Source organism: Pogonomyrmex barbatus, unplaced genomic scaffold (genome assembly GCF_055798465.1).
Source record: "Pogonomyrmex barbatus isolate J1 unplaced genomic scaffold, ASM5579846v1 scaffold1, whole genome shotgun sequence".
NCBI classification, from domain to species: Eukaryota; Metazoa; Arthropoda; class Insecta; order Hymenoptera; family Formicidae; genus Pogonomyrmex; species Pogonomyrmex barbatus.
In genome coordinates this window covers 23,431,480-23,446,395 of record NW_028297098.1, presented here as the reverse complement: position 1 = coordinate 23,446,395, position 14,916 = coordinate 23,431,480, and the positions used below count along the sequence as shown (strand labels likewise).

Genomic DNA, 14,916 nt, shown 5'->3' with positions numbered 1-14,916 from the left:
AATCCTTAATCTCATATATCTAGTTAAATGCATTTGCACGCGCGTACGCAATAAGACCTGAATTTCGAAATCGATTTCCGAAAATTGGGAATAACGAACTGATATAGAGATTCATTTACTAGATATACTATGTGAAGATGATGCAGTGCGCGATCGGTGATATTCGCGAATGAATAAAATTGACACTGTTATTTCTTTGTTCACTGTTTCAATTGATGATGATTTTTTAAAGTTCATATTTACTATCAAACTACGTTCTAATGATAAATATTATTTACATTATTAAATTATTAAAGCCCGTTCTCTTCTTTTGTTAAAACAATTGAAAATTTTACGAGTAAACTATACTAATAAGTTTGCTCGAAGAACTTGCGTAAAAATGTCTATATAACTTATGCGCATGCATTGAATATTCTTCCTGAAAAAAGAAAAAGACACACGCACGTACAAGTGTATATTTGGGTTGTAGAATTTACTTGCGCGCGATGCTGTGGACGGCTTCCGGGCTTTTCGTGGGGTACGTTAGGAGGCACGTAGGAACTCCGACTCGAGCGGATTTATTTAACGAGAGTATAAATGCGGATACGCTACAACGCCGCGTTCTTTCGCCGCTTTATCCGCTGCGTATCACCGCGATAAATTAGACCAGCGTGAGCCATTAATTAGCTTTACGCTCCGGAAAATATTCCCCGGGCTGCGCCTTCTCGCTGTCTCGAGTGGCTCCGTATTTCCTTTTCCGGAGGAATATTTAAATCCCCGTGATAAACAGGAATTGTACGCGATACGCATGGATTAAGAACTGAATTAATTTACCGAAAGTCGTGTATCAGTTAGTTGTAGAGTTATATGCCGCTTGCCGTAATAACCGAATGATACATATTGTTACCAAAAGTGCTACGCAAACCGCACGCATTAAACACACTAATGAAAACGCATTATACGATATTGTAATGATGTTCTAACAGCATTCAGCTTGTTACGAGCGGCTTCGTATAATTTGATAATCGATATACGTGATATTGATTCGTAGCGTAACACGCAATCGTTACGTCATTATCACGGCATTATCAGATGAGATCGGTTAATGATATTGCATCGATATTAGGTTTATGCAACTTGTAATTATCTTCAGACTTACATAATTAAGTTAATCGAGTTGAAGTTATATGAAGACGGATAATATAGATATATTCACAGAACAATCAGCAATATAATTAAGCTACCTATACTTTAATAATATACTGTGAGATTGCCAAATTCTCTTGTTTTAACAAAAGATAAAGCAATAAAGCTATTATTATCTATATATAGATCTGAGAACATTCGTATATAAAATCTGCGTGGCATATTATAATTATATGTATTCACAGTATTAATTATATGTACTCGGAATATCTAAATGGTCATTGTTTGTATACTCTTAGAATGTATCATGTATATGTTCTGAATATAGGATCATTTATTGTATATTCTCAGAACGAGACTCGAGAATCTCTTTGAGAACGATACTAAATTATTATTATTAATATAATTTTTATATGAAAAACGTTTTTATACGTTGTATTTGATATATTACTAATAAAACGCTCAAAATAATTTGTTTACTATATATAAATTATTTAAAAACTTCTTATATAAATAATTAATATATTAATATACTTATACTTTTATTTTAATATGAGAAATAATGAGACGTCTTAATAATAAACGAGCAAAACTTTACTGTCTGTTTTCTTCTTTCGCTGATGATAGTAAAGTAATTAATCAGAATTAGCTCCAATCGATTGAACTTTTGCATGCGATATCTTGGCGGCATTTCAAAAAGGCGCAACCATAAACAAGCAAAAGATAAACGACATTAGATAGAAATTGCGAAAGCTACACGAAAAGCCCTGGCCGTTATCGATGCATCCTGACCGGCAAATTCTGTCAGCGTATCTTCGCAGCTTTGAGCGATGAGTAAAAAAAAGGTAGATGAATCTAGCCTGAGTTCTTTCTTTCTTCGTGAAATCATCCAGACGGCAGTAATATGAAACGTGGATGTTGGAAGGAAATTTAGATCGCAGACGAGAATCTGAAGAGCGATCGCCGGTACTCAAAAATAAATCTATTAAGTCGCTTACCTCCGGTAATGATAAAATGAAATTTGCAGTGGATATTTTAACATCGATGTATAATAATTTTTTTATATTCTCAAATAATTTTATCAGAAAAAGAAAAATAAGTAAAATTAGGAATATGCTATATATATATATATATATATATATATATATATATATATACATAAAATAAGGTTTTGTTCCATTTTTATATCGATTGAGTTATATAGTATTAAAAAATTTGAGTTTAGAAAATTTAGAGACGAAGATGTGTGAGATACTACTACTACGCTGATCAGCTGACCATAGTAATTTATCACATGCTTCGCGATATGAATGAAACAAGCCTAAATGCATACGTGTACGGTTCAATCGGTTTCTTCAGATTAAGATTGCGATTTCAACAAAATAGATATCTAATTAAAATCTTCATTTTGCAAAAAGTTAAATTGATATGATTATGAATTAATCTAAATGAATTAATCTAAACTAATTTATAAGACTGATTTTAGTTGATTTCTTCAACAGAAACGTGATTATATATTAGATATAGGCTACATAATTTAACTCGAGATCTCTCAGAGACATTCAAGAACGAAGCGTTTAGGAATGAAACTAAGCTGTACAAAAGATTCTCGAAACAAAATTACAAGAGAGAAGAGAATACAAAGATAAGAGAGAAGGATAAGGAAAAACAAAAACGTATCCGTCAAATACAGCAGATAGCGTCAAAGGAAACGTATCAAAAATAAGAAAAGATGGTAGTGAAGTAATGGCGGGATGGTTCAGAAGTGAAGAAGAAATGAGAACGGTGAAAAAGGTGTGAAAAAGGGAAAAAGAGAGACAGAGAAAGAGAGATAGATAAAGGGAGACGTTAGGCCGCGTAAGGATAGCCAAAAGGATTTGGCGTGCTGCCAGAACCGGTCAATCGACAGTAGATAACCTCCAAGCTCATCCTGCGCGACGAGAATTCTGCGAGTAAAAAGCTTACGCCGCGGAAGAAAAGAGAACGAGAAAAAGGAGCAGAAGAGGAAGTGGAAAAGCAGGAGGGAAAGCGATATCAAAGGGAAGCTAGCTCGCAAGTCATGCTGGGCTTCAACCTCGATACGTCTGAGCTGACTTTTGGGCAGCCGCATTAAAATCTGGCAAGGAGCGCTGGCATGGTGGACTTTGCAAAGTTTTGCTTTGCGAAATCTATGCGACTAACGATATTATGCAGAGCTGTCATTGTAATTGAATGCCATAAATTAGAAAGACTCGAACTAGTCAAAATAGAAACTTAAGGAACGGAATTTAAAGAAGCTGAAAAACGAGGAAGTCAATTTCTTAAAGGTTTATCTCGTTTTAAAGATTATATTTCAAGAACAAACTTTAATGGAAATTAATAATAATAATTAATCTTTCTATAAATTCAAAATTGTGCGTAATATGTTATTATATGGTACCCATAAAAGAATTATGAAAAACTTGTGCGAATCATGAAAATATTTTAAAATATGCAAAACTAATATAAAATCAAAAATATATCGAGCTAAATTTTTTTTACAATATTCATATCACGAAAGCAGACCCCTCTTTTTCTACTTTAATATGATACCCGTGCAAATTTTCGAGACGAAGATAGAAGTCCTTTTGAAGTAGTAAAGATGTTCGAACACAGTCAAAGATTAAATTTTCGACCGAGGCTATGGGCCACACAAGAAAGATATTCCCCTTGGAGCTTCGGTACGTCGGATAAGTAAGTGGATAAATTTCTACCGAGAGCCACGAAAGCAAAATTGGCGAAAAAAAATTCAACAAGATGGAGCCATAGCGAAAACCCTAGTATGTGAAACTGACATATTATTTCATGGAAATTTATCAATTATTTATTAGTTATTGATTATATAAATTTTATATAAATTAGACAAATAATTTTAGTTATTTAAAACACAAAACTTGTTCCAGGATAAACTGAGATGTCAAAGTTACACGTCTCGCTTTATCTCGAGTGAAATCTTAATATTTATTATCATATTTAAATCTTATGTAAAATTATAAATTTATTGAAATAATGTGGCTAGAATTAACGGCCAGAATATGCCGAGTATCTCTTATTATAAACTAGCCAGAATTTTTTAGCCAGAATAGAGTTCTCCTTTTTTTTGTATTGTTATATTTACTTGCAATAGATAATGATAAGAACACTGTATTCTATAAAATAATATCGCATAATTAAATATTTTTTAATATTAGAAAAATTCATTTAATATTTCACATAAATTTATTGTGAGATATTGAATAATCGCATATTGAATAATCTAGTTTATAAAAAACTTGAAGAAATTTAAAACTTATGAAATATATGTGTGTGTGTGTGTGTGTGTGTGTGTGTGTGTGTGTGTGTGTGTGTGTGTGTGTGTGTGTGTGTGTGTGTGTGTGTGTGTGTGTGTGTGTGTGTGTGTGTGTGTGTGTGTGTGTGTGTGTGTGTGTGTGTGTATAAAAAATAAAAATAAGATGTGTTTATCGGTATGATGCGTCATAAAAACGATGCCAAGCGTAATTTAACATAGCTATAGTGAGAATGTAAAAGAGAAAAAAATACGATCGCGGCAGCAATCGAACGTGAAAACTCTTGAATCTGAAATGTCTGAAACGTTGAGACATAAGACCAGAAAGACGGCAAACGGTCAAAGATCGAACTCTTGAACCTCTCTGGATAATGGCAAAAGGATGAAAGAGAGATGGAAAGAAAAGAGAGATGGTAGTGGAGATGATAGAGAAAAAAAAAGAAAAGAAGAGAAAAGACGGCTGGAAATCCAAGAGTTACGAGAACACGGCCGATATCTGAGTGGATAAATTTCCGACAAAAGAGCCGCTGCCGTTACGGGCGAGGTAAGGCAGTGAGGAGATGTAAAAAGGTGTTCGAGACATGCAGGGAAAGTTATCGGGGTTGGAGACGCGGGGTAATATGAGAGCGAAACGAAGGAGAAAGAGGAAAACGATGAAAATCCGATGTGCTCTCTCCGGTCTCTGCTTACTAATACAGTGCGGCCATATGCCGCGTAATGTCGCGATTTCTATGATAACGATATCTGTTCTCTCTCTTTATTTCTCTCTCTTTCTCTCTTGCGCGCGAAGAAACTTTGAGCTCATCTTGGTGGCATCGGGAGAGAGAGAGAGCGGAGATTATGTACCCGACGACAGATAAGTGTATTCCAAGCGCGCTTATCTCGATCTAAGGGGGATATTCACTAGTCGCGATACACTTGTATTTACTTTCGCGTTTATTTATCATGCTGATGAGGAAAGGCGCCCGGCTTATCGCGAGCGTGACAGAATTTCGTTGTGTGTATGTAGTTCGCATAGTCGCGGCACCTGATGCCGCTACTCCAGAATGTCTTGGGATTATCTTGAGACCCCTATTTGATTTTCTCCGGGACTTCAAGGTTCCGATTTTCTCACTCAAGCCATACTGGGTTAAACATCAGGGGCGAGAATTAATTAATTTTTTATCTTACAAGCCACGTTGAAATAATTTCGTTTTTCTCTGCTTACCATGTATGCATTTGATAGTATAGATTGATAAAATATACCATTGTATATTCTGTTTAATTTATATAGAGAGTAACAATGTAGACCAAACATGGTTCTCTGCGACACTAGGAACATAGGTTACATAGGTTGTGATGATTGAATTAAACGCGAACCAACGCAGTTGCTTCCCAATATTAACTCGATTTGCAACGTATTCCGTGAATTTGTTGTAGCAGGAGAAACAATGAGTATTCAGAGAAAAGCGAGAGCAGACATGACTGCAAATACTACAGACTTAGTCAAAAGTAAAGGCAAATTTGTAAAGGCAAATTGTGGTATAATTTCAATTATCTCATAATTTTTTATTAATAATCACATTTGTTTGATTTAAAATTAATACTTAATTTTTGAGTAGTATAGTTAAGATGGAGATATGAATTTAGGTACAGAACAAATTTAGGAACAGAACAGAAATAACAAAAATATTTTATTAGCAAGCTAACTTTAATTACAATTCAGCGACGAAACTAACTCCGCTTCTTAATTTGCGAAGATTGACTAGTTTATTAAAGGTGCTCTTTTCCTTTTGACCATGGCTGTAGAAACCTGCAATTTATCTCTCGTCGAGTTCAACAAGAAACGTGGCGCATACTCGTCGTGCCTTCTTGTAACAGCTCGACGGAGCTTTTCGCGAAAATTTAGCATTCGCCCTCGTTTCGCCGCACTTTGCAAACTGGAGGAGCTGCGGCGGCTCGCGAAAAGACGCTCAAGATATTCGCGCGCAAAAGCTCGCGAGATTCGTTCGTGACTCTCTCTTTCTCTTCCTCCCTCCCTCCCTCCCTCCCTCCCTCCCTCCCTCTCTCACTCTCCTTTCCTTTCAGACAAATAGCAAAAGGAGGTACTATAGAGGATAAGGGGAAGAGATCGGACCGAATCTCTTCGAAACATCTACCACGCGATTGAACGCGATGTTTTCACTTGAATAAACCGCAAGACCGACCCACAATCGTTACCATAGATAGAAATCCGTGACTCGCGAATGTAGACGTACTTTCTTTCGTATGAAAATTTGTAAGAGTCCTAAAATTCTCACGAATTCATTTTCAGATAAAATCTTTACAAATAGATCGCGCAACAATGTCGCGACTTGATCTTATAGAATTCGCCTATCTTCAATGAAATTTTTTAAATGAAATTTTGCAATATAAGAATTACTCGCGAAATTTAATGAGATTGATTTCCGATTATAACTTGTTCACTTAATCTGATTAATCGCGTACAGTGAGATTTATCAATAAGTTGTAATCTTATGCAAAATATAGCGGAACCATCAGTGTAATTGCACGATACAAGATTTCATTCTGTAATAATTTACACCCTCTAATAATTCAAATTTCAGATTTGATGGGGCATAGATGACCAAAATACCTTCATAAAGAGTATTAAGCGGATGGCTATCTATATATATATATATATATATATATATATCATTGATGATAGCAATGACTACTGACTGTAGATCAAACTATTCAATCGGATATGTAGCTAACATTGCTTTCCATGATTAAGAGCGGTTCTCACAGAGTCAAAGGGACAGCCTCGTAATCAGCCGCTATGTACGCGGATCTGTATCATTGCCTACTGGAATATTAAGATCCATGATATATGAGATAGTCGCCTAATAATCTATCAAACGCAACAATTTGAAATTCATTCAATAACGGGTAGATATCTGTATTATTTCCATCTGTATGATTTATATATTGATAAATCAATTATCAAATCATATATTATAATAATAATAGATAACAAATATATCTCGTAATATAATTATTAGAATGATTTAAATATAAAATAGTAAACAAATTGTTATAAAAAACGAAGTAAATTGAAATAAATATATTATATAAACGAAATGAAAAATTGTAATTATAATGTAGCAATTGCATTTTTAATCATGAAGCATTTAAAAAAAATGTATATTTCTACGGAGATCTGATATATTTAATAAATGTTATTATATACTGGCTTGGCATAGACGGAGTGAGAAAATTAATTTTGCCGGAGTGTTGTAAAAGAAACGCTCGCTGGAAAATTGAAATGATTGAAGAATCAATTGGTAAGCTCGGAAATTGTAATACTTTTGAGTATTAAAGTAAACATACCGCGCGCTTTGTAGTTGCAATAAAAAATTTCACGTTCCGATACTTCTTCTTTATATAAAGCGAGCGATATGCGAGGATATTCAACTAGTAAATATTTCATTTCCGTGATCGCATCATCTATTTTCCAAAATTTTGACCAATAAAGTTCTGGTTCCTTCCCGAAAAGTTTGATTTTCTTGATGTTTGATTAAAAAAGTTTAACAATTAAATATAAAAAATAGTATTTGAAAAATAATAGAATTGATTTGAGCATTTTTTTGAGGTGGAACTCCTAAATTATTAGTCTTATATTGTTATCGCTCCGAAATGAAATACGATCTCTCGAGAGCGGAGTAAACCAGAACGGTGTAAATGCCAAGCGGCAACTACTTGGCAAAATTTATATGTTTCTCTACTTAACCTGAAAATAGTACTGCAGATTCTCTGAAACATGAGTAAGTAAATCACGAAGATAATAGTACTAAAACATCGTACTTTCCTTAAAATTCTCATTTCGCTCGAACACCATAATTAGTGCTACTATTAAAAACTTTCGAATGAAAATACGAATGAAATATTATTGATTAACATGCCTTGCATAACTGTTAATTGCTGTATAACAATAAATATATTAGATTACATTATTTCCTACTTATAGAAAAGTAAATTTTTTTTATGGAACATTACAGAAAAATTTATTATAAAATTAAAGTCTATTCTGCTAAAACTCTGACAGAAAACTAGAATTCGTTCTCTTATTGCTATTCTTAAAATATGAGTAAGACATAGCGATTAGCCGATTGCACATCGCACGATACTGTATCGCAACGAGCATATTAATCTTGTGCATTGTCGCAAAATGCCGATGTATTCCCATTTTCCGGCCAATACGCATATACATACGTATCTATGCACATATGTTATAACGACGTTCCAGCATGCGCGCGTACCTTGGAGTATCGTAAATATTCATGAGGTCATAAATATTCATGCCAACCCCGTTCAAAGGGAATCGTTTAAAGAAGGAAAAACCGAGAGAAACGACATCGAGCTCCTTCCAAGGATATATCTCCCTCTTATCTGGCGTCACTCGAGACGAAGAAACCAACATCTCAGAGGTAAATTCAAATGATATGACGCATTTTTGACACATTCACTATTACGGTAAAAAGCGTATCGCATGAGTTTATGGGTTTGTCATATCCCGCTAACTCTCGTGACAAATTATCGACATTATTCATATAATAAGTATGCATTATTAATTGCTCTTTGTATTTAAAATTAACGGAAAACATTTCACGAAAATATTTTAATATAATATTTAGTTTTTAATAAGTAATATAATAATTAGTTTTTAATATTTAATATTAAATTGACTATGTAAAGCTGTATTCTTTATCAGATTGTTCTACGTAAAAATAACGTACATATGATATCTAATAAGTTATCATAACTTATTAGATACCATATGTACGTTAGAAAATCATACTGTAAAACCTAATTATTTAACAAGATTCGAAAATCACGGTGATCATCAAAGTTCGATCGTCGTAGTATCTTAATTTTACAAACATCTCTTATATGAAACGTGGGAGAATAACCCTACGAGAGAGAATTAAAGAGGAACGTACATTCCAGAGCTTGCTGAGCAAACCATAAATTTGTTTTATAAATATATCATCGTAAATTGCCCGAGTTAGACGTTCTTCCGACATGTACACATCATGTTACAATCATATGATTTTCCTTTTTTCTATACTTCATATAATTATCGAAACACTTTTATATAACAATACGTCGAAAAGGTTAGTTAAATAGTAATTTTTCCGACAACGAGTGTAGAGCTTTATGTCGTAGTTGACATGATTACAACCGCAATAATTTCGTTATCGGCACCGGATGGCACTCGACGAAATTTACGCAAGACTGCTTTTATCCCGCAACGAGATCCCTCCTCTCGTACAAAATTTTATGCCGTAATAAACGTAAACGTTCGCTTGTTTGGCGCATTACGTTTTTCTTTTCACCTATTATCTCGTTGCGCAGTCGCCGTTACGACCGAAATGGAACAGGAGGAAGCCAAGCTTAGAAAACGGGAGTTCGTCCCACCCTTACTGCCCTACATGTTTCACCTAAGAAACGTAAGGGAGCCCTGGAAACGCTCGTTGAAGAAAATTCATTTCCTCGACAACGATCGTACGAGCGTGTTACAGCCAGGTCTGCGGAATGCTAGGGCCGAATGCCGATAGGGAGGAAGGTTGTAAGGAAAACAAGCTACTGTGCAACTACCGGCCGCAACATACAGTATTGCGGGGATACGAATTTAATCGTTGTCGGTCTGCGAATTTCCGCTAAAGCGGAAGCTAACTTTGAGACCTCCGCTGGGGAGACAAGACGATGCACGTCTTAATTTGACAGATTCGGAATAACAGAAACAGAAAGAAGCTAATTTCAGGCAAAACAAATCTCGAGAAATAAATATCAATTTGATTATATGATTATTTAATTAAATGATTATAAAAACATAGCGATGCACACCTTCAGAATTGTCACCTCTGTTTTTGCAAATACGTATTAACATTACGTATTAACACACAAGATGAACATTTTTAAACAAGATACAGATTAAATATTTGGATTCATAATACTTTAGAAATTAATATTTCAATTGATTATATAATTAATAATTAAGTTCATAATGTATAATTAATAATTAAGTTCATAATGAAGTTGTTATTGTGTATAATGTATATGTTGTGATTGCGTCTGAAGAATCAACAGCATTGTGTAACATACAAAATTGTATACAAAATTGAAAACAAGAGAAATGTGTAGTCACACGCACAATCCTTTCGCTTGGTGCTTTCGTAAAGTTTTAATTGCTAATTAAATCAATGTATGTCAGTGAGTTATATGTATCGGGAACGCGCTGCTATGCAAACCTAATTCAATAGCAATTAGTTGTGTGTCACGTATCGCGCCCCACTTCTCTTTCCAGAACAATACGAGCTGCCTAAATAATTGTGGAACATTTACAATATACTTTTTATTCAACGCTTGTCTCTTGATCTATTTTCGCAAACTAGATAAAAAAAATATGTGAAGTAGTAAAATAAAAGGGCGTTATTATACATAAAAGAAATATATAAAATTATTATATATGAATAATAATAAAAAGTTTGAATGCATTTTCATTAAATACCGTATAACTTTTAGTCATGATTCATGTAAGTTTACATACTCATTTTGTAATATATTTACATCTTTTACGTGCAAGACATCTTTCAGTATCGAAACAACTAGCGAAGAAATAACGTTCAATCTTAAAATCTTGACACAATTGCACTGTCTCGCGTTTTGCTTTCAAATTTATGTGCAAATCAACACATAATAGATTATCTTCATCGATAGTATTGTATTTTCCAATATTTTCATTCGCGTTCAAACGGATTTATGCGGACAGCGGTCTACGCCGCCGCGAATTAATTGGATTAAATCGCCCGCAGTTTAATATTCATTTCATGCCTTATAGAGACGCCGCGAAGCTCGCAATCCGTATAAATTGCAGTGCCTTCAAAAAGCAATTTCATTTTGTACGTGAAGTTACCGCGGAATATGAAAGCAGGCTATCTTCTCCCGACAACCCTCTCAATTAGGAACCTAACTCTCGTAGAAATTATTACACCAGAAAATGTTCGGAACGATGTAATATCGGAATTACTACGGATGGGCGTACGACATGGCGAGCAAATTTTTGGTAGAAAATCAAATTTTTCGACTCATCGCGATATGCTCAAAAATTTCTATATTTCATATCTCAATTTATCTCTTATTTATCAAAATTGCCATTGTGCTACTTTATATATACACTTTACATGCTACTTTATAATTCGTACTTTTTTGCAAAGTAAAACAGAATTGTATAAAGAGTTTGTATTATAACAAAGTTTCGAAAAACAATTTCATTATTCGAAAAAATGAAGTTTATTTAATTCCTCTTCGCTATTATTTACTTAATATTACACGCAAATTGTCACTTGCTACCAAATAAAATTAAAATCAAAATTATGTCTATTTTATTATTTATTATCTATCTATGTTCTACCTGAATATTTCATGTACAATCGATTCTAGTAAGATGAGAAAATAATCTTTAATGCGGCGCATATTTTCTCATCTTACTAGAATCGATTGTACATGAAATATTCAGGTAGAACATAGATAGATAATAAATAATAAAATAAACATAATTTTGATTTTAATTTTACTTGGTAGCAAGTGACAATTTGCGTGTAATATTAAGTAAATAATAGAAAAGAGGAATTAAATAAACTTTATTTTTTCGAATAATAAAATTGTTTTTCGAAACTTTGTTATATAATACAAAACTCTTTATACAATTTTGTTTTACTTTGCAAAAAAGTACGAATTATAAAGTAGCACAATATATATATATATATATATATATATATATATATATATATATATATATATATAAGATTTCGCTGTTATGCATATTAAACTTTGCAGAAAAAATAAAGAAAAAAGTATAAAACTCTACTGCAGCTGCAATAACCCTCTGTAATTACGTGCTTAAATCACTGTCGGCGGAGTTATTGCAGCGGAATGCTTTCCACGCGGCCGAATGCGCTAGCATGGCGAATGCTCGAATCCTGGCAGAACGTCAGGTTATCCAACTTTTCGCAATCCTGACAAATTTCTTTCCCTCTCTTCCCGATATCGGTACGCGTTATTTCCGATTCATCGTGAAAATCGATGACGCAACTACTCTCGCGACGTTCGAAACTTCAAAAAACGTTCAATTCGCCACAAACATCAAATCAGCAGATTTTGGGGGCATTGACACGCTGAACTTTTGCGAAAGAACAAATTGCCGCATTAAATACACACGTGTGAAAATAGATTTGTTGATTTTTGTTAAGCTGCATATGTAATTACCAGTTATATACTACATTGTGTATTACATTATGCTTTAATCTTTATTAAACAAATTTACAATTAGTTTTATTTAGTGTTTTGTTTTTCTGTATTTTAGAAAACTATATTTTGTTATCAAGTCCCATTTTTAAAATCAATTAAAAACCTTATTAAAGCATATATTGTATGTATATCCTTCCAAAAAAATTAAATTTTTTAAAATGTATACACATGTATACTTTATCTCTTAATTAATTGTAAATTATTTTAGCTATTCATTTTCCTGTTAAAATTTTATGAAATTTTCCTTTTAAAATTTAATATGGTTTCGCAATTCTTTCAAAGTGCAAAACTTCAGCAATGTAATTATTAGACATAAACGATTGTTTTTTTCAAGCCTACATTTTTATCTTAATACAATTCAGTTTAGCTCATAAAGCATTGTCATGGGTGAAATTTTAAGAAGAAGAAATCGGTTAAATAACGCCGGTGAAATAATTGGCTTCAATTACAAACTTAATGCCGTGTCGAAATTATGATGGCGAAATTTTTGGCGGCATATGCCGCGCGTCTCGATTTTCCATCGCGCTTTTCCGCAATCCCTCGAAAATTTCTCTCTACCTTCGCTCGCGATGCTCTCGGAGGTGCCGCCCTTTTCGCCCTCTCACGCGCTCTTTCCAGCTTTCCGTTCGTTCGTGTTTCATCCGATGCGAAATCGACAGCGGCGCTGGTCAGAGAATTCCTGGCGCGTGACGCGCCCCAAAATTCTGGGTTTTAATTGCGCCGGATATTTTGGGGGGGGGGGAGAACGGAAGGTATTAATGGACCGAATCCCAGGCGGAGTTGCAACGCGACGTGCTGGTGCAACGCGTGCACTCGGACAACAGAGCGGATGTTTAATTGAGCATTCGGTCGCGCCCGCCCGAACGCGAATGTCTCTCATAATCCGGCGTGCCAATTAACGCTATTAGAGACATCGAGCGCGCCGGCACGCACTCACCCGACAGCGGTCCACGATAAATCCGATAATTGATTGTGGATCGACGCGTGTGCGACAGCCCATTACGAGGGCGCTGAGAAAAATTGTAGAACACACATTACCTCGTCAACGAGCATCAAAATTATTAAGAATAATATCTCTTTGTTGTTGGAAGGAAAAGAATTTCACATTGTAATAAAGAGGATTTTTCTTTCATAACATCTCAGAAACGACGAAAGAAATAAGAGATGCAAATCATCCACAATTTCTCTTACATTTTACGTAATAAAGTGAATAAGTGTCTTGTTAAAAATATTGCCTGTAAGCAACGTGTAAATCTATATTCAATTTCTTATTATATAAATAATAAACTATTAAACATTTGTGTATAAATTACGTGATAGTATTTCGAAAGCATAACAGTTACCACGTTGGATTTAATTATTAGTCCACCGAGTGATTAATTGCCCGGAGAATTATAGCTCTTGGCTATTGTCCCGTTGTAAACACACGCGGTATTCTATGTCAAACGCGAATAAAATTTAATAATTTTTCGCTTGAGCGGTCACACACCACACAAGCGCAGTCATCATTTCAATCTATTTTGTCATTGCGTCCTAATTTCATTTGTTACATAAACAACATACAGAGAATATTCAAACTTATATTATCTCTATTTTTCCACCTTTATAATTTGTTCAAAGTTATGCAATTGTTCAGCCGCGATTCGCACGCTTATCGCGAAAGCATTCGGTGCGAATCGATATTTGCGCGAGCCAATGCGCGAGCTGTCTCGTTTAATCATGACCGAAAAAAAATTATATATCCAATTTAATTAAAAATCAATTCCTTTCATGCTGGAAAAAATTCATTTCGCATCAAACTAAATTCGCGCCTTGCAATGAGAGAGGAGGTCTCTTGTGACCGCCCAGATACCGATTCTCTGTTTTATTCACCGCGTCTCGTCAACGAAGATAGAACGAATGTACAGACGCGGAGAACTCCGGGTAATAGTCGAAAGTTTATAGAGTCTAACCGGAGGAAAGTAACTGGTTTATGGGAAAACTTTCGCCACGTCCTCACACGGAAAATTTACGTTCACAGCGCTGCCGGAGAAGGGACCGGAAATCACAGGCCTGTCCTTGCACTACGCCGTCGGCGAGAACGTGACTGCCAACTGCACTGCCTGGCCGTCCGTGCCTAAGGCCAATCTACGTTGGACCATCAACGGCGAACCGGT

At 34.7% G+C, this 14,916-nt stretch overlaps 1 protein-coding gene across 3 annotated transcripts in view; it reads left to right on the top strand.

Moving 5' to 3' along the window:
* LOC105434317 (uncharacterized) overlaps positions 1 to 14,916 on the top strand; it is a 188,833-nt gene that overhangs the window by 132,698 nt on the left and 41,219 nt on the right. For all 3 annotated transcript variants that reach the window (XM_089085156.1, XM_011650005.3, XM_089085157.1), the window contains one exon: positions 14,781 to 14,914. In XM_089085156.1, coding sequence (XP_088941282.1) covers positions 14,781 to 14,914 — 134 coding nt within the window. The remainder of the gene's footprint in view (positions 1 to 14,780; positions 14,915 to 14,916) is intronic.